The 23,722-nt window shown below is 44.5% G+C and overlaps 1 protein-coding gene across 9 annotated transcripts in view; it reads left to right on the top strand.

Moving 5' to 3' along the window:
* The window catches only part of SAMD12 (sterile alpha motif domain containing 12), a 286,712-nt gene that overhangs the window by 25,011 nt on the left and 237,979 nt on the right, over positions 1–23,722 (top strand). For all 9 annotated transcript variants that reach the window (XR_014790013.1, XR_014790012.1, XR_014790010.1 and 6 more), the window contains exon 2: positions 4,598–4,776. Coding sequence is in view for 4 of the 9 variants with exons in the window: in XM_084848903.1 (XP_084705029.1) it covers positions 4,598–4,776 (179 nt within the window). In the remaining 5 variants the exon portion in view is untranslated. The remainder of the gene's footprint in view (positions 1–4,597; positions 4,777–23,722) is intronic.

Raw genomic sequence — 23,722 nt, forward strand, 5'->3', positions numbered from 1 at the left:
CACTCCTGTTTGTGGTTGCAACCCAGGCATTTTAGAGTGATTTGTGAGCTTAAATGAAATTCTTGTACAGGCCTAGTCCAGATCCAGGAGGAGGTGGAGCTAGTGCTGTGCCAAAATATGTCCTCCATTTCTGAGAGCTTTCTTCCCCAATGAAAGGGACTTCCATTCTTCTGCCTCATTCTCAGAGCATTTAATAGTTTATTTTGAATTTCTTTTTGGTGGTTTTTTGAGCTTACCTAATCACCTTGCCGACAAAGGTCCGTCTAATCAAAGCTATGGTTTTCCCAGTAGTAATGTATGGCTGTGAGAGCTGGACTATAAGGAAGGCTGAGCGCCGAAGAATTGATGCTTTCGAACTGTGGTGCTGGAGAAGCCTCTTACGAGTCCCCTGGACTGCAAGGAGGTCACATCAGTCCATCCTAAAGGAAATCAACCCTGAGTGCTCATTGGAAGGACAGATAATGAAGCTGAAGCTCCAATATTTTGGCCACCTAATGCGAAGAGAAAACTCCCTGGAAAAGACCCTGATGCTGGGAAAGACTGAAGGCAAAAGGAGAAGGGGACGGCAGAGGATGAGATGGCTAGATAGCATCACGGATGCAATGAATATGAACTTGAGCACGCTCCGGGAGAGAGCGCAGGACAGGAAGGCCTGGCGTGCTATGGTCCATGGGGTCACGAAGAGTCGGACACGACTGAACGACTGAACAACACAACACAATCACTGCGAGGTGGCTGAGGGTGCTGTGTGTGTGTTTTTCTTTCTATATCCATTGTTCTGCAGTTTCCCAGTCTGCCTGCACTTTCTGATCTGAAAAAGTCATATGGAGGAATTACCTCATGATGGCTTCCCTGGTCTTTAATTGAAGTGTGGGAAGCTGAGGAGGCTACAGGTGCTGGAGAGATTATTGTACAATGAAAGACAGGACAATTGCGCACACTCTTTGACCACCTCATAATTAAAGCAAGCACAATAATCCGGAACCCAACCCATGAGAATTTCTCCAAATTTTTTCTCCCATGAATTTATTTTCTATGAAATTGAATGAGAATAGTAAAAAGAAAAGAAAAGAAGTAGGACTTTTTTTTTTGGTCACGGCACTAAAAAGAACCATTTCTGTGCTTACCAAGTTAGAATTGATTGGAATTCAGATCAGTCTCCATTTTCCAACTTGGTATTTGTGTTACCTGTTCTAGGGAATCTTATACATTTTTCATAGGATGAAAAAAAAACTATGCGTATGTGTGTAAATTCTTTTTTTAAAACAAACCTCTCATGTCTCATAGATCAAGCTTGTCCTTTCATTTGTATTGTATTGATTTCTCGTTAGAATCCAAATCTCAGGCATGTTAGTATTTACATAGGACAATTTCATCTTCACTGCATTTGCAGTGTGTACACACCACTCAAGTTTGGTTTAACAGTTCCTTACTCTTCCTGTATTTTTTCTGGTTTGGTCTTGATTTTCACAGCATGTTGAGGTAAAGACTTGCAGCTATCCTGTACTGCCTTCCCCCTCCATTCCCCTCAGAGCTGATTCTAGGTTTGAGGGGGCACTTGGAAACTGTCCTCTGCTAAGCCTTTAGGAAGGGTTGGAGCTTGGGAGTCATGACTTGTATTGTGTGAGTCGCCAAGAAAACTTTTTGTTATAGGGCGCCATATAAATGGAATAAATAGAATAAAATAAATGATCTGGCCTTGGAAAAATAAAAGTCTTCAGTTCAGTAGTGTTTGACTTTATCAGAACAAGCTGATCCCTTGGAGCTGTCCACAGTGTTACAACGTCCTGTCTGCTGCCTTGGTGGAGTTTGGGCCCATTTTTTTGTTTTGTCAGACATCCCAAACCTTAGCTAACATGGGTGAGGAATGAGGAATCAAGGAAATTGATTAGCTAGAGTCTGTAGAAATTGGACCAACAAATGTTGACTTGTTTTTTTCCTTATTAATTTTGTATTCTGCCAGGCCAAGTCCTTCAGTTTTCACTCCCCTTCAGTTAATTACTGACACTAGCATAGCCTATGAACAACTTTGCAGCAAATGGTGGGAAAGTGGTTCATTAATTATAAGGGTAGCTATAAAAAAAAAAAAAGCACAGTGCAGACACCAGTGAAAAGAAAATGAAGTCGGGCCGGGGTGAAACTCTGGGCAGTTCAGCTGAACTACACTGACTGCAAGAACGGTTGCTGTGTTTGGAAGCATGTGTATGTATGCTTTTGGAAAATGCAGTTTCAGAAAACATAAGACCATACTAGCCTAACAGTTCTGTGTATTTCTGTGCTATGACTATATTTGATCATTTCTATGTCTTTTTGTTAGAAATATTTTACTTTTCAGACACCATGTATCCAAGGTGACTAACTCAATAGATAAAAACTCTTAAAAATGCAGTAATTAAAAACGTTTTTTAAAAATGATGCCTTCATTCTCTTTGGTGTCATTGCTTGGGGAACACCCAAACATGTGTGGGTCCTGCCACCCAAACATGTGGGGATCCTCCTGGACTCTGCATTGTCTGAAAAAGTGTTTTATCATCTTAAGGTGATACTCTAGCCATGACCTTATCTGGATATGTCAGATCTTGCCAGTTACTCATGCCCTGGTGACATCCATGCTAGGCTACTGTAATGTCCTCCAGCTGAGGTTGCATCTAAAGACAGTACAGAAACTTAAGCTGTGCAGAATGCAGCAGCCTGGTGGTTGGGTCAAATGTTTGGATCATGTTACACCAATTCTGCATAAACTGCACTGGCTGCCTATTCCCTTTGGGCCCAGTTCAAAGTGTTGGTACTAACCTTTAAAACACTAAACAGTTTGGGACCCAAGTTACTTAAAGAACTGCCTACACCCACATGAACCTTCCCGAGCATTAAAATCAGCTATGGACGTCTTACCTCTGAGCCCACTAGGAGGGGAGGGTAGATTGGCAGGCACAAGAGAAAGGGCCTTCTCAGTGGTGGCCCCACTCTTTCCCCTGAGAGATATGTTTAGCCCCTCCTTACTTTCTTTTAAGCGGGCTCTGCAAATGTTTTTGTTTCAGGCTGCTTTTAATGTAGGTTAAGGTTTTATTGAGGTTGTTCTTAGTGGCTCTGTTTTTAGGTACTATAGTAGCATGGCTAGCTAAAATGATTTGATTCTTCTTTTATTGCGCGTTTCTCTTTATTATTCCTTTCTGTTTATTCTTGTTTATATGTTTTAATATTTATATGGTTTTAACTGATTTTATTTTGTCTTATATGGTGCCTGAAGAAAATATTGTATTTAAATATATATTACTTAAAATAAACAGAGTGCTGACAGGATTGTAGCAATCACTAAGAAACAAAGGGAGAGGTATCAGTGTACTCAGGAACCCCAAGTTATGCAGAGATGGAAAACATTAAAAAGAAATAAACAAACCCCAAAGCCCCCCCCCCCACCAACCTGTTCAGTCGCCTCCAAGAGCCATTGAATATTGAGTGTCAGCAGGAAAAAAACACATAAGTCCAGAGAAGAATGAATTTGTCTGCTTGAGCCCCTGGCAGCTTATAGCAGGGACCGGCAATCTGTTTGCGCCTGTGGGCACATTTGGCAATTGTAGTAACTGTCCTGGGCACCACAACCACAAAATGGCTGCCATGGGAGGTGTTGCTAATCACAAAGGACAAATAACGAGGCCCATCTCAAGGTATTTTGGCACCCTAGGCAAGGTACAATTTTGCCCCCCCCCCCGTTCCTGAACAGCATGCTATTGGTTCATGAGGCCTCTAATTGCTCCAATGCCCTCATTGGCTGTCAGTCCCTCAAAGCTAGTGAGCTGATTGGTTCAGCTCGCTGCCTCGTACACTGGGGAAAATATTGTGATTTAAAATGGCAGACAGGTACAGTCTGGACTAGCCGGTGCAGCACTTTCCGTTCCTGTATGCTAAGTGCTGTCCGGTCACTACTGGTGTTGCTTGCCTGTGGGTCATTTGGCACCCTGGATCTCTTGGCGCCCTAGGCAACAACGCTCTTGGCCACCGCGTAGAAACAGCCTTGTAATTAAGCTGCCCAAAAGACGGAGTACACGGCTTAGGTGGAGTCTGAGCTCCAACACACCATACAATTCCTTCGAACCCACAGTTTTCAATGCCAACAGAAGCCTATTTCTCTGAAGGCAAACTCTCCATGTCTGTCCGTTCCTCCCCTCACCATGTTGCCTACCCCTCGAGAAGGATGCAGCTGGTGGGGCCACTCCTGTTAAGGGGTGAGAATCTGCAGCATTTTATTTTAAAGATCTCATTTATATAACTGAATAGTAACCATATTCTTGTATGGGAGACAGTAAATGGGGTGAGTCAAGCCCAGTTCCTTTCCTGAACTGGTAGTGATTCTAGTGAAGGTCAGTTTGTGCCTTGTCTCTCAACTCTGTTTCAGATTACAGTATTTCCTCTGTCCCATAAAACTGCTAACTCAGCCAACCCCTGTTTGGAGAGCACAGCTGCTTCGCCTGCGTATCCATGACCTTTTGTTCTGTTTTCCGATGTAGTATATAGTGTAGAGGAATATTGTGAACTGTCTAAGATTAGTATTTCTCCCCTTTTCCTATACTCCAAACTTATCACAATTCCTTTCCTGCAGCTATCCATTGCAGTCTAAATCCAAATGGTATCGATCTCACTGTCCACACGGAAGGAATTAACCTGCAACTTGAAGGCGAGAGAGTGGAATCATCCTCGCTTAAGAAGGAAAACACCTCTAAGTTGCCTGAGTCTAAAGGGTCTCCCAAGAAGCAGCAAGTGGAACCAGAAACATCTAAGGTAGGCATAACCAGATGGCACTTGATATTATCTATAAGTATTTATTTGATTTATATCCCGGCTTTCTACCAAAAAATGGCACTCCAGGCAGCTTGCAAAACAATTGAAAATAGATTAAAAAACAATAAAACACATTGCAATACAATAAAAATGTAAAAATTACAAACAGCACCCAAACCACAGACTCACTTACAGGCCAAAGGCCTTCTTGAATAACGTGGTCTTTGCCTGCTGTCGGAAGGATAGCGGAGAGAGAGCGAACCTAGGCTGCCTTGGAAGGGAGTTCTGCAGCATGGGAGTGCCCACCGAAAAGGCCCTCTCTCGCATCGCCACCAGATGTGCCTCTGATGGTGGTGGTCTCAAAATAAGGGCCTCTCCAGAAGATCTTTGGGACTTGTCAGGCTTACATGGGCGAAGGTGGTCTTTATATTCTGGAAGAGAGGGGTCCACATGTTTGTACACAGAAGGTCCCAGGCTCAACGCCTGGAATCTCCAGTGGAAAAGATCTCAGATAGCGGAGCTATAGAAGACAAGATGCTTAGGGTTGCAAGGTGAAGGAGGAACCATAACTCAACAGTAGAGCAGATGCTTTGCATGCAGAAGGTTCCAGGTTTGATCCCTGGTGAAGAGTTGCTGTCTGACAAAGTAGGCAATACTGATTAGATGGAGAAATAGTTTGTTCTGAGCTAAGGCAGCTCCCTATGTTCCTAGTAATAAGCTGAAGCTGATAAGAACTGTGTTTCTTGTCTCCTCTCTCCTGCTCCCACCACCTCGAGCTGAAGTTTGGTCTTGGAGATGCAGAGATTTTCCGTCCAAGGAAAGGAAGCGTGCACGGTGAAGCACTTTCTTGTGTAAAGGAATGACTGCCTTGAACCCAGAGTGATATTAGCTTTATTGGGACATAGCCAATTGCAAAGCATATTTGATGTTGGCCACCTCACAAATGAGCAATCAGTAGGCTAATTCAAATGTCTTTTTTTCACAATTAGGGTGTATCCAGACTGGTAGGGTTTTCTTTTTTCATGATCTGCTAGAGAAAATAGATGGTGCCCTCTGTTTCATATTTCCCATCTTTTTTTCTTTAAGCAAGATGGAGATTGTCTTATTTATTTAAAAGTCTTGTGACAAACTGTAGTACAGTATGATGAATGTACTCTGTGCTTCCGTCCGCTAATTAAATCCCTTTTAGGATTTGTACTGCTATTCATTACACCTGGGTGACATGACAGTGTTGTCACTGGGGGAGGGGGGGACATGCCAAAGGAATACTTTTTTCTGCACTTCATCTTGTAATTAGCCTGACTTTGAGGACAGATGGTTTTTACTTAAGTATCGCAGACGTGTTAGTACTTTGCATTGATATAATGACACCTTGATAAATTCCTGTGTTTATCTCACCGTCAACTAAATTAATGAATGGTGTCTACCTTTATTGACTTGATGTCTGTCATTCTCCTCCTACCACCTTCCGTTTGGATAGGAATGGTAGCTAGACTTGTTGCTGATCCTGCAACATTACTTTGCTCAGTTGAGGAGCAATGGATAAGACTTCTGGGTTCCATGGGAAATTTGTGGTACAATACTGGGGCATGGTCTTTCGTGAAGATGTTCTTCCCTCCCTCCCCTGCAAATGCTTGAAGTCTACATGTTGTCATGCCCACAGGTGCTGAGGTGGAGGCAGGAGGGGGACATTCAAAATGTCTGCAACCTTATTCAGAAAATTGGTAACATCTCATTTATAGCTGTACGCGGTGGTGTAGTGGGGCGGGGGCCACAGGGTTGAAGTGCTGGCACTTTTTGATTGGAGGGGCCTTAGCTCAGTGGTAGAGCACTTGCTTTGCATGCAGAAGGTCCCAGGTTCGCATGAAGAAGGGCCCAGGTTCAATCCCTGGCATCTCCAGGTAGGGCTAGGAAAGAATCCTGCCTGAACCCCTGGACAGCCGCTGCCGGTCACTGTTGACAGTACGGGGCTAGAAGGACCAGTGGTCTGTCTCAGTATAAGGCATCTTCTAATTTTTTCTGTCCACGCCCCCTCAGACTTCCCTATTCCCTCTGAGCATAGCTGCAATCTTCGCAGTAGCTGGGGGGAAATGAATTTTCCCAGCAACAATATATTTTTCTCTGCTCTAATGCAGAGTATTGTGGGGGGCGGGGGGCTTGGTTTTGAATGGTCAATTAAGATCCATTAGCTTTTACAAAAGACCTGCTCCTGGTGAAGACAAAAACTGCTAGAACTGGTTAGTTGATATGGATCAACACAGCCAGACTTTCCTCGGGGGCATGGCCACGGGGATTGTCGTGATGAGCACCTGCACTTCAGACTTTCCCACTACAGCAACTATTTGTGACTCAAATTACTCATAATATTATACTCTATAATTTTGCATTAGATATGGATTGATAAGAACAGTTGTTAACATCTTAAGTGCAAAAAAAGGGGGGAACCCATGTTTTGGTATGTTTATTAATAAGTAGTACCTCCATAATGGCCTCAGTTAAAATAATTGTTCTTGGATAGCAGTCTGGAAGAAAACATACATACCCTCAATCCTGTTTCAGGCGAGTGAAGCAGCAAGAATATTCATATCTCTATTACGCCAGTATTCTGTCTCACATGTGGCTAGAAGTGCTCTGTGTTGGGCCTGTCTTATGAGTTAAATATTGTGTCCCATGTTTAACCATTCATTATTGAACGTTTTGAAATAATCAGGGCCTTGCTGCAAGCGAACCCAGTTTCACCTTTGTACCTGTTGTGGAAGTACCTTAAACATTTCGGGGTATACGTCATCTCCCTCATCTTAAGAGAATAATGTATAAACATCCCATTTTTAGATTTTTTTTCCCCAAGTAATCGGACCTCTAGCAGATGTCAGGTTTACAGTTCATGGTGAAGTACCCTAATAATTTGAATAGCCCCAAGAGACATTGACTGGGTTCTCATGTCACAATAAGCCATGGTGGTTTATAAGCTACTCACCATGGCTTATCGTGGCATATGCAGGTGATTTTCCCCTGCCAGTGTGGCTTATTAAGCCAAAATAAGCCACTCTGATAAGCCATGGTCTGCGGTGAGGTTTATTTAAACCATCATGGCTTATCATGTCGTCTGGTGCTCCACAGTGGCTTAAAGAGTGGTTTAAAGATTGCCTACAGAGTTGCTTTGCAAGAGTGGTCAAAACCGCTGCCACCATTCTGCTCTAGCCAGCGGATCTCTGTTTCTGAGATCTGCCTAGCAGCCAGATACAGATAGCCAATGAAAATCTCTAAACTGCCCTTGAAACACCAATATAGCGGTACTGTGCTACCGCAACATAGTGAAAAGTAAAAAGAAAGAGCTACTCTGTATAGCGCCAATCATCCTATCTCCAAGTGCACAACTGCAAAATAGTGAATGGGTGAAACAGCGCTACTGCGAAATAGTGTTATTGAAACATAGTGCACAGAGGGAAAAGAAGCCTCTGTCAAAAGCGCACTACTGCGAGTGGGGGAAACGAAAGGAATGGGCCGGGGAAAAGGACACAGGGTTTTGATGGTGCATCAGGTTCCTCCCCACTAGGGAAAGCTGTGTATGAAGTTTTGTCCCGATCTTGCAAACTTCTCAGGTTTTAAAGACATCACGCCTTTTTTTGTGTGCAAACGGGGTTTTCTCTCCTTTGGGCCGCTCAGAGAAAGGAACTGTGGTGTGAGGGTGGGGAGTGGTATCCAGCGCAAAGACAGCTGGGGTACCATCCCTGCCGAGTGGGAGGACTGTAGAGGGAGGATGGGCGAGGGTGAGGGAAATAAGCTATGCCCAGTAGCTTATTTGTCCGATTGTGTGGGGGATACAGTAGCTTATAAACTACTGTGAGTAGCTTATAACCCCCCGTGGCTTAAAGTGACATGCGAACCCACCCAATGAGTCACTCCTAAGAACCTTTGTATGTAGAATTATTATTATTCCTTGCATCTGCATAGGGGTCAGGTACTATTTATGGCTATTTAACTATTAAAAATTCTGCGCAGAAGTTGGTTTCATCTTCTTAATCCCAAAGATATTGTGTTCTCGTAGAGTGAATCTTGGCATAATTGGGTTTCCTTCACATTAGACTATTAGAGTTAGAATTACATTTTCCCCTTTAAAAAGTAATTGCATTATTATTATTATATCTGAGCCAGAGGCAAACTAGTGGATCTCAAGGGGGGGGGGGGGAATGTAGATTTTTTTTTTTAAAAAAAGAAACATTAGCAGATGAATTGATCGGATGTCCCCTTTGTTGACAAGTTGCTTTTAGAAGTTGACATACTGTACTTTTAAGGAGAAGAAAGAAACCTATCTGTAATGTAGCAGCTCATTAATGTTCTGGGTCATTTTTCATGCTCTCCCCCCTATATAATTAGTTACAAGAAATGACATCAAACAACATTAAGGAAATGACTAAAGGAGCTAAGAAAGAGGATAGAATTGTAAGGCAAGTATTTCAGGGACAAATTAATCATGGGGATGGCTGACTGAAGATCACGGACTGGTTCAGACCTCCTATTGTTTTCCTTCTGTACCAGCTAGTATAGAGTAGGTTAGAATAGATAGGCCAAGACAATGAAATACCCATATGGTTTCTTGAAGATCTGATAGCCCATCTTGGGATTCTCAGGTATATAGTCAGGTATATAGCTCAAATCTGGCCCACTTTTTATCTGGTCCTTTGCAACATCCTGATGGTCCATAGTAATCTGTTGGCCTTTAGCAAGGACACGTGGATGCAGTATTGCTAAGGGCAGGGCCTGGTTCTTGGAAAAGTTGAAAGCAAGGCAGTGAACACTGTGCTAAAAACTAAAATTCTGCACCAAACTGTGCCCAGTTATTCTGCGATCTGTATAAATTATAATCCTGTTTCTGCTAATTGAGGGGAAGAGAAAATCTCTAAGATAGCACTGAAACGCCTCTGCTGAAGACTATTGGGAGACTTGTTCCCTCTCTCTAGTTCTGAAATTTTATAAGTCACTGGTCCTTATCACACATAACAAGAACCCAGGGTTGTTTCTTTTAAAAAAATCCTGAGTTGTCGGGAATGAGCCAGCGTGCTAGTCCATGCTGCTCTATTGCTTCCGCTTGTCTCCTCCTTCCAGCAGGAGCAGCTAAGCAACCCAGGAGTGCTCCATCCTTGCATTGCTTAGCATAATGTCTGAACCCAGAACTCTGGCTTGTATCTCCCTCAACAAGCTAGAATTGGAATCTAGGGTTAAACCCTGAATTCCAGCTCTGGGTTGTCAGAGGAGAGACAAGCCAGAGATCTGGGCTTGCTTTTCATGTTAAACAACCCAGGGGCGATGCAGGAACAACTCTGCAGTGTGGACTAGCAGACTGTCTCATTCATGACAATCCACTCCAAGGTTTAAAACCCCCTGGGTTGTTGTCATGTGCAAACTGGGCCACTGCCTGCATACTTTCATGCCTATCTTCAGAGTCTTAAGGGCAGGAAACTTGCTTTTTTAAATGAAATGAAAGAGGAGATTTTGGAAACCTAAACTGACTTATCTCGGTCCAGGAAGTGATCATTCTCACAGTGCAGCAGATATATTGCCAGTGTGTATACAGATGCGGATCTGTATCAGGATTGCATAGTAATGCCCATCTGGGCTTCATTGAACTGGCCGGATGCATCTTTTGATGCAGAAAAAGATACACACCCCACTCGGGGGGACACCACTTGTTGTATGTGTCAAATTGTGCATGAGTAGAGCTAAATCTGAGCTAGAGTTTCTTGTCTTTTCAGTGGAGAGGGTAATCGGTTTCTCTCTCTCTCTCTCATTTCGAGATATTCTTTTAAATATTTGAAAACTGTCAGTCTGTCAGGGTGGAAACTGAGCCAATAGAACCCCAAAGCAGTTCTGATTCTGAGGAGGATCAGCAATCCGTGGGAGAGGAGCCAGCTCATCCCTCACAGGCACAGCAGCTGGCAGAGATCCCTCCTGCTGGCATTCCTGAGATAGATAGTGACCCGGGCAGTGAGAGAGTGCAGGAGGGGGGCTTGCTAGATGCTCGACGCAGACGCAGGGAGTGCCAAGCAATGGAGGGCGCGGAAAGGAGGCGTAGCGCCCATTTGGCGCGCAAGCAACGGCCGCCTCCCGTGGACCCAAGGGAAAGAGGGAGGATCTCTCCATAGCCCATAAGGTCAGGGTCTTCAAGTGACTCTCCTTCAAACGGGGATCAACTGCCTACTCGGCGCATAGGCCACTCTGCTGTTCCTTGCTTAGTCGCTGGTGATAGCATCTGAAAGAGTCATTAAGTTGTAAAAGGATTAAAGCCTTGAAAAGAATCCTTTCATCTGTGTCTTGAGTTGGCTATTGGAGTGTATTGGAAGAGGCCGCTAGGGCACTCCCGACACAGTCTTTTCTTCTAAACATTACGCAGAATGCGTTCACGGCATGTATCGATGCTTTCCATTTGCAGTCCACCATAGCAGTCTGCCTGACGGTGTCTCTCAGTAGCATATGGGAAGACTGAGTGGGAACACGGTAGCATTCTTCAACAACCCAACAGGTTGTCACATAGAAGAGGGCACAGATGAATGGCATTGCATTATTGGAGGGTAAATTTTGATGGAATGATGAAGGAAACGTCTTGATAGTCAGAGCAATTTTGAAATGGAGAGCCAGTGTGTTATGGTAGCTCAAGGGATCTAAGTTCTAGTCCCCACTCAGCCATGGAGCTCACTGGGTGGCTTTGGGCCAGTCACTGACTCTCAGCCTAACCTACCTCACAGGGTTGTTGTGGGGATAAAATAGAGAGGAGGATGACCAAGCCGCCTTGGGTTCCTTGCAAGAGGAAAAGAGACAGGTTAGAAATGTAATAGTAAATAGATAATTACCTAGGGGCTGAGTGGTCCCTGTTTCTGTCTTCCAAAGTATTAGCTATCCCACCCAATTTTGTGTCATCTGCAAATTTGATCAGCATTCCCTGCACCTCCTCCTCCAAGTCATTAATACAAATGTTGAAGAGCACTGGGCCCAGGACTGAGCTCTACAGTACCCCACTCGTTACCTCTCCCCAGTTTGAGAAGGTCCCATTGATAAGCACTCTTTGAGTCCGATTCTGTAGCCAACTGTGGAACCACCTGATCGTTGTTTCATCTAGCCCACTTTTAGCTAGTTTGCTCGTCAGGATATCATGGGGACTTTGTCGAAAGCTTTGCTGAAGTTGAGGTATATTATGTCTACAGCATTCCCATGGTCCACAAGGGAGGTGACTTGATCAAAAAATGAGATCAGATTTGTCTGGCAGGACTTGTTCTTGATGAATCCATGTTGGCTTTGAGTAATCACGGCATTGATTTCAAGGTGCTTACAGATGGATTGCTTTATCATCTGCTCCAGAATTTTCCCAGGGATTGATGTCAGACTGATTGGTCTGTAGTACCCAGGTTCCTCCTTCTTACCCTTTTTGAAGATAGGGACAACATTAGCCCTCCTCCAGTCATCTGGCACTTCGCCTGTCCTCCATGATTTCTCAAAGAGAATAGACAGTGGTTCTGAGAGTTCTTCTGCCAGTTCCTTTATTACTCTAGGATGCAGTTCATCTGGCCCTGGAGATTTGAACTCATTCAAAGTAATTAGGTGTTCCTTGACCATATGCCTATCGATCTCAAGCTGCAATCCTGCCCCTTCAGCCTGTACTTCACCTTTGCCAGTGGGGTCATAGACCTTCTTTTGAGAGAAGACTGAGCCAAAGTAGGAATTGAGCACCTCTGCCTTTTCTTTGTCATCTGTTATCTTTTTGCCATCCTTATTTAATAGCTGAACCACCATTTCTTTCCTCTGCTTTTTACTATGCACGTAGCTGAAGAAAGCCTTTTTGTTGTTTTTAACATCCCTCGCTAACCCCAGCTCGTTCTCAGCTTTAGTCTTCCTGATGCCATCCCTGCAATTCTGTGCTACCTGCCTGTACTCTTCCTTTGTTACTTGGCCTGCTTTCCACTTCCTATATGTGTCCTTTTTTGTTTTCAGGTCATCTCTAAGCTTTTTGTGAAGCCACATTGGCTTCTTCTGTTGTCTTCCACCTTTTCTTCTTGTTGGAATTGTCTGTAATTGTGCCTTGAGAATTTCCTTTTTTAAAAGCTCCCACCCATCTTGGACTCCTTTTCTCATTAGCGTCGTTTGCCATGGGACCTTACTGATCATTGTTCTGAGTTTATTAAAATCAGCTTTCCTAAAATCCAGGGTACGCGTTTGACAACACTCGGCTTTTGCTTCCCTTAGAACCAAGAACTCAAGTACAACATGGTCGCTTTCCCTCAGAGTTCCTGTAACTGCTACTTTATCCACTAAGTCATCTCTGTTGGTTAGGATCAAGTCAAGGATAGCCGATCCTGTAGTTCCTTCCTCTACTTTCTGTAGGAGGAAGTTATCCGCCACACAAGTCAGGAATTTCCTGGAGGGGCCATGTTTTGCAGAATTTGTCTCCCAACAAATATTGGGGAAATTGAAGTCCCCCATTACTACTACATCATGCTTCCTTAAAACATTGGCTATTTGCTTTTCAAAAGTTTCATCCTTGTCTTCTCCTTGATTGGGTGGCCCGTAGTAGACTCCGACCATCAGGTTCCTTTTATTCTTTGCTCCATCTATTTTGATCCAGATGCTCTCAATGGGGCTACCAAGCTCCTCCTCCTGTATTTCTGTGCAGAGATATGTATTTTTCACATACAGTGCAACCCCGCCTCCCTTTCTGTTCCTCCTGTTCTTTTTGAACAAGTTATATCCTTCAAGTGCTGTATTCCAGTCATGAGAGTCATCCCACCAAGTCTCAGTTATACCTATCAAGTCATAATTTCCCTCTTGTATTAAGAGTTCAAGTTTGTTCTGTTTGTTTCCCATACTCTGGGCATTAGTATATAGACATTGAAGACCATGTGCTTCATAGTGTGGCTTTCTTCCTACATGTGTCTGAAAATTATGATTGGGCGCTATTAGAGCTGTTCTCTCTGTTGCAGTGCATCAGCCTACGTCCATTGTTACCCCCAACTTTACATCTCCCTTCCCCGTAGGATTCAGTTTAAAGTCCTCCTGATGAAGTTCTTCATGCTGTGGCCAAACACATTCTTCCCATCCTTTGTGAGGTGCAACCCGTCCCTTGCCAACAGCCCATCTTCCAGGAAGTATAGCCCGTGGTCCCAGAATCCAAATCTCTCTCGTTGGCACCACCTTCGTAGCCAGTCATTAACCCAGAGTTTTTTTTCATTCCCTTTCATTCCCTCTTCTAACTACTGGAAGGATGGATGAGAAAACTATCTGGGCCCCAAAGTTCTTGAATTTCCTTCCCAAAGCTTCAAAGTCTGATGTGATTTCTTCGTAGCTCCGCTTGGTGGTATCATTTGTTCCCACATGGATGAGAAGAAAGGGATACCTGTCAGTGGGCTTTATGAGTGCAGGCAACCTTTCAGTCACGTTTCTAATTTGTCCTCCCGGGAGACAACATACCTGGCGAGTCCACGGGTCTTCATGACATACTTGGGTCTCGATTCCATGCAGCAAGGAGTCTCCCACTACTACCACTCTTCTCTTGTTGTTGTTGTAGGCCTGGGTTTCATCGCCTCTGACTGACCTTCACTCTCTTGCTCATTCTCATGTAGGTTCCCCTGTGACTCTTCCTCTGCAGGCTGTCCTCCAGTCTCAAGTACCTGGAATCGGTTCCACAGCTCCACTGCTTCCACTGGTGCAGAGTGGCGTCTAGTTCTTCTTCTCCTAACTGTCACCCTTTTCCAAGGAGTATTCTCTACTCCATTTTTCTTCACCTCAGCATTTCCCACTTCTGCCTCATCTCGCTGTTGCTCTTCAAGCTTCTGGTCTTCCCTTTGCTGCTGTAGTTCCCCCATTCTGTCCAAGAACTCTCCATGTTCTCTTATTCCCTGGAGGGTCGACAGTCGCCGCTCCAGTCCACTTACTTTTTCCTCCAGCAGCGTGATCAACTTGCACTTGTTGCAGGTGTAGGCCATGTTGTTCTCAGGCAAGAAAACAAACATTGCACGCACCTTGCAGGTCACCACCACTGGAGAGTCTTGTCCTTCCATAGCCCTTTTTCCCTTTTTGTGTCTAGCTTTGTGATTGTTCTAGACTAGCCTGTGCCTGCTCCTCTACTCAGTAGAGTTTAAAAGCAGAGACCCACTCTTAGCCTCTGTCTCCTTTGTCTCCCTTGTCTCTTCTACCACTGCAACTCCCCTGGCCAACACCTGTTTGCTCCCCCTGTTCGCTTGCTCTGGTCGCTCGCTCTCTGGGAGCTTGCTCGCTTCTGTATTCCAGTCATGGGGTTGGACTCGATGGCCTGGGGTTGGACTCGATGGCCTTGTAGGCCCCTTCCAACCCTACTATTCCATGATTCTATGTAGTCCCTGGACCAGCTGGGGTCAAGGCTGGAGTTCAACAGTAGGAGCATATTGCAGGTGGTTGACTAGGTAACTTACCAGATATCACTCTTGCTACCCAGCACATTCATGTTTTGCTGAATTTTGACCCCCACCCTTGCCTTTGGGGAGTGCATTTTAGGAAGTCCATTAGAAACAGAATTGCTTGATCTAGTCTTGCATCTTGCTGTCAACCCCATTCCTGTGCCTTTCTCCCACCTTTGCTGAGGCTGGGAATGAAGATGCCTGGCTTTTTGGCTGTCTCAAAATGGAGTCAGTATTGTTCATTCAAAAGAGAGCTACTTTGTAACATCTACAAGTTAGACAAGATGTGTGATCTTGCACTTAAAAGTGAAACTAACAAGCTACATAGGGATTATGGAAAACAGGTAAGAGTGGGATAAATTTAGTGCAAATTGGTTGCTATTTTCTTAAATTTTCCAGGAATGTTTAGATTCTAACATACTTCATTTTTCAATGCTTTTAAAAATATAGATCCATATATATATAATTTTCTTGAATATGTTTTGGATATTAGTTTATTTAACTGATTTTTTTATTATAGCAAATCTTTAAAAATCTCATGAGATTTACCTTTTTTGTACTGAAACAAAATGCTTAGCTCTTAATTGCAGGTGGTGGGAACATTCTAAAAGCTGCAGCTTTCGTACTGTATTTACACTTCTGATATTATTATTGCATCACTGTAAAACTACTCAAGTAATTTCTTCTTCTTTAACAAAAAGCTATCAGCAGCTTTGCAATGGGTTTGCAGACAAGCTCCAAGTATTTAATGGCCCAATTGCTTCAATAGTGGAAATGGTAGAAATGGTTTTGGGGGAGGGGGGGGGAAGGAAGGGAAAAAATACGCACAATGTCTTTATGAAAAGAAATTGCTTTAAAAAAATTAAATTCATCAGAGAAGCAATCTAGTGCTTAAAACTACTAAGGTGTTTTACACCTTGCTGCTTGTGCTGCAAATGCCTTCATGAAGATTGTCCAATCTATGTTTATAACAGTAACTTCATTAATCTTCACAGTTATTTCTCAGGTACGGTTTGGTGTGAAATAGATTGGTGGTTACAATAGCTCACATGAGGATTTCAAAAATAGGGTTGTGAAGGACACTTCTCATGGCTCTGTAAATTGGAATAATTTGCTGAATCCTTGCTATATGCTCTGCAAATGCTGGGATGTGTGGTCGTGTTTGATTTTCAGGGGATCTATTGCGACTGTTTCTAATTGGGAAATAGACATAAGGCCTTCTCTGTGACAGCACCACACTGTGAAACTACCTGCCCCATGAGTTTAGCTCTGTCCCGTCTCTTATATGGGTTTTTGTTGGAAGCTAACTTTTTTGTGGTAAGGTAGGCATTTGACTTGCCGTCTGTGATTAGTTTTTAATCTCCTGTTTATATTATTTTTGCCTTGCTTTGGTTTAGTTTAGTATTTATTATTACAGAGCAAACCCAGAGTGTCCAAGGGATCATAGGATATGTTGGATTCCCCCTCCTGAGGCTGTAAACACTCCTACAACCTTGGAAGATAGAATCCAACATCAAGCTGTTCCCGCTCCCCCGCCCCCTCGCAGCTGCTGTGGGAAGCACTGTGATGGATGGTCCTCTGAGGTCGAAAAACTGGAGGGGTCAAAAAGCATGCAGGGTGAGGGGAGAGGAGAGGCCAGGACCCACAAGATCTTACAGCCTCTCCATTGCTGCCCCTGCCCGAACAAGGTAGGTCTCTGAGGGAGATATGGAGCGGGAGACAGTCACACTCTAAAGGCAGAGTGTGTAACAATAGGGTGTTGACTGTCCCTAATTTGTCCCCCAACTCTGGCAACAGACCCCCTGGGTTGAAACTGCTGCTGTTGAATGGCAGGTCAGTGAATGGTAAAACAACTGCTCTCCAGGACTTGATCCTGGATGACCACACTGACCTGGCCTGTATCACAGAGACCTGGTTGGATGAAGCTGGGGGGCGGGGGTGTTAATCTCTTTCAGCTCTGCCCTCCAGGGTTCTCTGTCCAGCAGCAGGCAAGACCTGGGGGGCGGGGAGGTGGAGTGGCAGTGGTCTATCGTGATTTGATCCCCCTGAAACCTATCCCACAGTCTGCTGGGTTCGAGTGTGTGTATTTGAAGGTGGGTGCCCGGGACCGAATAGGGATTCTGTTGGTGTGCCATCCACCTCACTGCTCAACAGTCTCCCTTCCTGAGCTAGCTGGGATAGTCTCGGGGCTGGTGTTGGAGACCCCTCGGCTTGTTGTGCTGGGGGATTTCAACATCCATGCTGAGGCTGCCCTGTTGGGAGCGGCTCAGCACTTCATGTCCGCCATGACAATAATGGGTCTGTCCTAAAAAGTATTTGGCCCCACCCATGCTGCTGGGCACACTCTGGACCTCACTTTCTGTGCTAGATGGGGTGATAGTGATCTGAGACTGGAGGAACTCTCCATAGTTCCGTTGTCATGGACAGATCACTACCTGTTGGAGTTTAGACTTGCTTGCACTTGGAACCGCTGCAGGGGTGGAGGGCTGATTAAGATGGTCCACCCCAGGAGGCTGATGGAGCCAAATGGTTTCCTGACAACTCTTGGAGATTTTCCTGTTGCCTCAGCAGGCAATTCTGTCGAAGGCCTGGCCGATCTCTGGAATGGAGAAATGACCAGGGCTGTGGACACAATCGCTCCTGAGCGTCCTCTCTCACGAAGTGGAGCCATACCAGCACCCTGGTTTTCTAGGGAGTTGGCAGCAATGAAACGAGTGAGAAGACGACTAGAGCGACGTTGGTAGTGAATCTGATCGAACACGGGCTTGAGCCTATTTGAAGGCCTACTCTGTGGCAATACAGGCATCAAAGCAAACATTTTTTTCTGCCACTATTGCATCTGCAAAGAGCCGTCCAGTGGAGCGGTTTCGAGTGGTCAGGGGTCTTTTATACACTAGCCCACAAGAGGATAATTTAAACCTCTTGACAGCCTGCTGTGAACAATTTGCTCAGCACTTTGCAGACAAAATTGCTCGGATCTGGACTGACTTGGAGCTCTAATTGATACAGACTCAGTGGCTGTAATTGTGGCCCCTGCTTGTCCAGTGTTGTCGGATACTTTTCAATTTGTACAGCCTGAGGATGTGGACAAGATCCTTGGAGAGGTGAGAACCACCACGTGTGTTCTAGTTCCTTGCCCTTCCTGGCTCATAAAAGCAGCCAGAGGTGGACTGGCCAAGTGGGTAAGGGGAGTGATTAATGCCTCCCTTAGTCAAGGCAGAGTTCCAGCCTGCCTGAAGGAGGCGGTGGTGAGACCTTTGTTAAAAAAAAGCCCTCCCTGAACCCCACCATATTGGATAATTATCAGCCAGTCTCCAATATTCCATTTCTGGGCAAGCTATTGGAGTGCGTGGTGGCCTCCCAACTCCAGGGATTCCTGGGTGAAACAGATTATCTAGATCCATTTCAATCTGGCTTGAGACCCAGTTATGGGACAGAAACAGCTTTGGTCGCCTGGGTGGATGACCTACTCTGGGAACTAGACGGGTGTGTGTATCCCTGTTGGTTCTACTGGACCTCTCAGTGGCTTGCAATACTATTGACCATGGTATCCTTCTGGGCTGCCTCGCTGGGATGGGACTTGGAGGCACCGTTTTACAGTGGCTCCATTCCTTCTTGGAGGGGTGGACCCAGAAGGTGGTGCTGGGGAACCTCTGTTGAACTCCCTTGCCATTGGCTTGTGGAGTTAGTTTTGGGGTTCGGTGTCACCAGTTTGCTGATGACACCCAACTCTGCTTTTCCTTTCCATCTAATTCCAAGGAAGCTGTTGGGGTGCTGAACCGGTGTCTGTCGGCAGTAATGTTCTGGATGGGGGCAAACAAATTGAAGCTTAATCCAGAAAAGACAGAGGTGCTCCTGGTCAGTTGAAAGGTAGATCAGGGAATAGGGATTCAACTTGTGTTGGATGGGGTTGCACTCCCCCTGAAGACACAGGTTCGTGGCTTGGGTGTACTTCTGGATTCAGCCCTGAGCCTGGATGCCCAGGTTTCAGCGGTGGCCAGGAGTGCATTTGAACAGTTGAAGCGAGTGCGCAAGCTGCGCCCATTCCTTGAGATGTCTGACTTGGCCACAGTGACACATGCCTTAGTTACATCCTGTTTGGATTACTGTAACATGCTCTACATGGGACGGCCTCTGAAGAGCGCTCGGAAACTACAGCTGGTTCAAAGAGCTGCTGCCAGACTGTTGACTCCCCTGCTAAAACAGCTTCATTGGCTCCCAGTCTGTTTCTGGGCACAATTCAAAGTGCTGGTCATGTCCTATAAAGCCCTATGCGGCTTGGGTCCAGGTTATCTGAAAGACCGTATTCTCCCCTATGAGCCTACTCATGCCCCGAGGTCTTCAAGGGAGAAACTTCTTGTGGTCCCGCCACCATCACAGGCACGTCTGATGGGAACGTGGGAGAGGGCCTTCTCAGTGGCTGCCCCAAGACTCTGGAACTCCCTAAGGAGGCGAGAGTGGCACCCTCCTTGATATGCTTTCGCAGGCATGTAAAAACTTTTTTGTTCGGCAGGCCTTTGGGGATAGCTAGTCTGGACCTGTGAGAATATGACGGATGGATACTATGGTTATATTTCTTGTTGTCTTTTAAAATTTTGATATTTTATACAATTTTAATAGTATTGATGATCTAATTATATTTTTAACTTTTGTATACTTCTGTTTATAGGTTTTAACTGTACAAGTTTTAATGTTGTGAAGCCGCCTTGAGTCCCAGTATTGGGGAAAGGGTGAGATGATGATGATGATAATGATGAGTCAGTTAGCTGGGGTCAGAGGCCCACCAAGCTGAGCTTTTTATTTTTCAAGAGGAACAGGAGGTGAAATCACCTTGGTCCTCTTCCCACCCTGCTTGGCTCTTGCTGGCAAGGCATAGGAAAGACAGAGGGCCCCAGCCCCCTATGGATTTGCCCTCTTAGTGTATTTTCTTGTATTGTTTTTATTTTATTTATTGCATTTTATTTATTACATTTATGTACTGCCCAATAGCCGAAGCTCTCTAGATGTTTCACAAGAATTAAATTTTACTATACTTGAACTGCCTTTAGCACTCTGTTAAGAGTGGAAAAGAGCAGGCTAAAATCCAGTAGAGGGACAGATAAATAATGTCCCTGTATATTGACTGGTAGCCTTCCTTGTGGATGGCTTAGAAGACTGCCACTGGCGCAAACGCAGTTTGCATAGATTGAAGAACCATATATTTGATTTATTTGTGTTTAGATTCTGCCCTTCCTTGGGGGAAAAATGTATTTAGTAAAGCTCTCTAAGCACTGGCAATATAGGTTCCCCATTATTAGTACCAGTTAACAACCCTTCTACTGTTAACTGAGAGGCAGCACCGTGTGAGGAGTGCTTCAGTAAGCTAATCTGGATGTTTTCAGGATATGGACACCTGTGGCTAGCTCCTGTGTTTCCAAAAAAGGGCTGCTGCCTTATTTGCACATTACATGGTAGCAAACTTGGATTTGCCAGTGTGTGTAATTCTACAGGAAACGGCAGCCTGTTAAGACTCTCTGAGGAGTGTACCTGTATGATGCATGTGTTTACAAACACGTTTGCTGTGTTCACAGTACACACTTTCAGGTGTATGCTTAAAACATCTTGGATATACACCTAAGAAGTCTAATGATCCCAATTAAGTTAGTTGCACTTAAGGCCCGTTGAAATCCATGGGATAAGTTACTCATGACTTACCTTTGAGCCAAGCTGCACATTACACTAAACAAATAACATGCAGCTGAGGGTTAGCTTTTTCTTTATCCTAGTATAAATGCTCATGGCTCTAATTCAGACTGGGACTATCGCACACTGGGAGTATTAAAACTTTCCCCCATTTCCTGAGATTGTTAACCTGCAGGGGGGTTAACAAAAGAAAAAAAAGCCTCTATTGACATGAATTGATTTTTTTTCTTTTGTTAGCCCCCGGCAGGGTGGGGGTGAGGGGCTCGTGATCTTACACTAGAGTAAAGAAAAAGCTAACCCTCGTGTAGCTGAGTAATATGTAGTTTGTCTCTACATCCCAAAGATTTCAGTCAGAAGTAAGGGCAACTTACTTTGGATCCAACCCAATGTGTGACACAGCACTTCAAGAAAACACACAAATAAAAAATAATCCAAGATCCCTTTGTGTCAGACCAAGAAAAAGCTTTGTCAAACAAATACAAGCTTTGTGCTTTTAAAGCTGGAATCACGATATCTGACAGCTGGGTGTCTAATGCTTTTCCAGTAGCATCTGAATACTGAAAACGACTAAACAGTGTTTTAGCTGTCTGTGTTTTGTATTCATTGTGCACAGTGATTGACAGTTCAGATTATGGGAACTACAGATGGCTACTTTAAGAGGCAAGTGGACTTGTAGATTAATAATCCATCTCAAAAGCCTGAAAATAGTGGCAACTTATTCTTGCAACAGGAATTTGTACTAATGAATACAAAGTGCATTAAAATTGATGGTATAAAATTCCTTATATTTCCCGCCTTGAAATGCATCTTTTATCCCTGTATTACAGAGATGTCATCTTATTTCTGATGCTCTTTCTTTCAGATTTCAGAATGCCCCATTGTCTTGTCATATGTCTGCTTTCTCTGCGAAGCTAATGTTAAACTGATCAACTTTAATGTTAATGCCAAAAATGACTGGTGGGTGGGGAAGCTTTTCACTAGAGATAAGTAATTATGGCTGTTTTAATTTGAGACAGCGTTAAAAATAATCTGAAGTTAGCGAAGTGCATAGTTTAATGTATTCATAGATTTTCACAATGAACTGAGCTAGACCAAACATCTATATGGTAACTCAGAACTTGCAGGTTTTGAACTGATGCTGTACTGAAGGTTTGATTCAGGCCTGACTTGTTGCCTCTGATGAAGTGAGCTCTATGGGCATTTATGCCACAATAAACGTATTAGTCTTTAAGGTGCCACAAGAGGCTTTATTGGCTTTTGCTATAACAGGCTACCATAGGTAGCCTGCTGGAGGCTTACATACATTGAGCATCCTGGTCCGAGTGCTGTCAACATCCAGCCCCACACAGCTGGGGAGGCGGCAAGTACTGAAAGCAGCAGTGAGGAACCTCTTTGAGCTTAAGGGCCCCATTCTATGTTGGAGAAGATGTCGGGCCACATCTTCAGTGGTGAGTGGGGCTGAAGGCAAACGGGGTGGAGTCAAAATATTTTTAAATACCAGCATTTTGTAGCTTAAAGCTTGTATTGCCAGTAACTAAGCCTTAGGAAAGGCATCCCAACCTAGAGAAATGGGGAAAAACTGGGGAATGCGGAAAAACTATGCAAAAGCTAGGAAGCTACCAAATAATTGGTAGTTGGGGAAAGGTGGTAGGGGCAGGAGAAAATGTCATGGCCTTCTGGGGAACCCCAGAGGGTTAGATTGGGACTCTAGGAGAGCCAAATTTGGCCCTAGGTTTCCTACCCCTGACTTGGAGCAAGAGTGGGCGAGTGGAAGGTGGGCAGGAAAATAACCTGCAGGTACAGAGAGCTTGCTAACCTCTATCAGCTGTCAGTTGCTGGGCTAATGCAGTGTAGCAGATCTTGGAGCTATTTAGCAAGCAGTGGCACAGGATTGGTTGTATACGGTCACCTGATTCTCAGGACCAGGAAGATCCTGTCTGAGGTTCTTATGTGCTGGTTCAAGCTACCTGTAATTCCCTCCTCTGATCTGAAGCATTCTGTTGTTGCCAGGATTAGGGAAATGGTGCCTGACCCTACCGCCCCGCCCATCAAAATGAGAGTGAATAGGAGCAAAACCTGTCCCACAAAGCCTCCCCACCAGAACAAATAACTGCTTCACCTCAGGATTCAGTTTGTTGAAATGAGGATTTCTGAGTATTCTACAGAATAGTTTTTTTTAGTTTGGTGTATGTTTGCAGGCAAGCGTGGTCTGGGAGAACAAAATGAAGCAGGACATAGGCTGATAGAATTTTGCCAAGACAACTCACTGTGCATAACAAACACTGTCTTCCAACAACCTAAGAGACGACTTTATACATGGACTTCACCAGACGGTCGACACCGAAATCAGATTGACTACATCCTTTGTAGCCAAAGGTGGCGGACATCTATGCAGTTGGTAAAAACAAGGCCTGGAGCTGATTGTAGTTCAGATCACGAACTTCTTATTGCACAATTTAGAATCAGACTAAAGAGAATAGGGAAGACCCACAGATCAGTTAGATATGAGCTCACTAATATTCCTAATGAATATGCAGTGGAGGTGAAGAATAGATTTAAGGGACTAGATTTAGTAGATAGGGTCCCGGAAGAACTATGGACAGAAGTTCGCAACATTGTTCAGGAGGCGGCAACAAAAAACGTCCCAAAGAAAAAGAAAACCAAGAAGGCAAGATGGCTGTCTGCTGAGACACTGGAAGCAGCCCAAGAAAGAAGGAAAGCAAAAGGCAACAGTGATAGGGGAAGATATGCCCAATTAAATGCAAAATTCCAGAGGTTAGCCAGAAGAGGTAAGGAATTATTTTTAAACAAGCAATGCACGGAAGCAGAAGAAGGTAATAGAA

This window comes from Heloderma suspectum, chromosome 4 (assembly GCF_057233095.1).
Source record: "Heloderma suspectum isolate Gila_16-S chromosome 4, 16-S_ref, whole genome shotgun sequence".
In the NCBI taxonomy this organism is placed as follows: Eukaryota; Metazoa; Chordata; class Lepidosauria; order Squamata; family Helodermatidae; genus Heloderma; species Heloderma suspectum.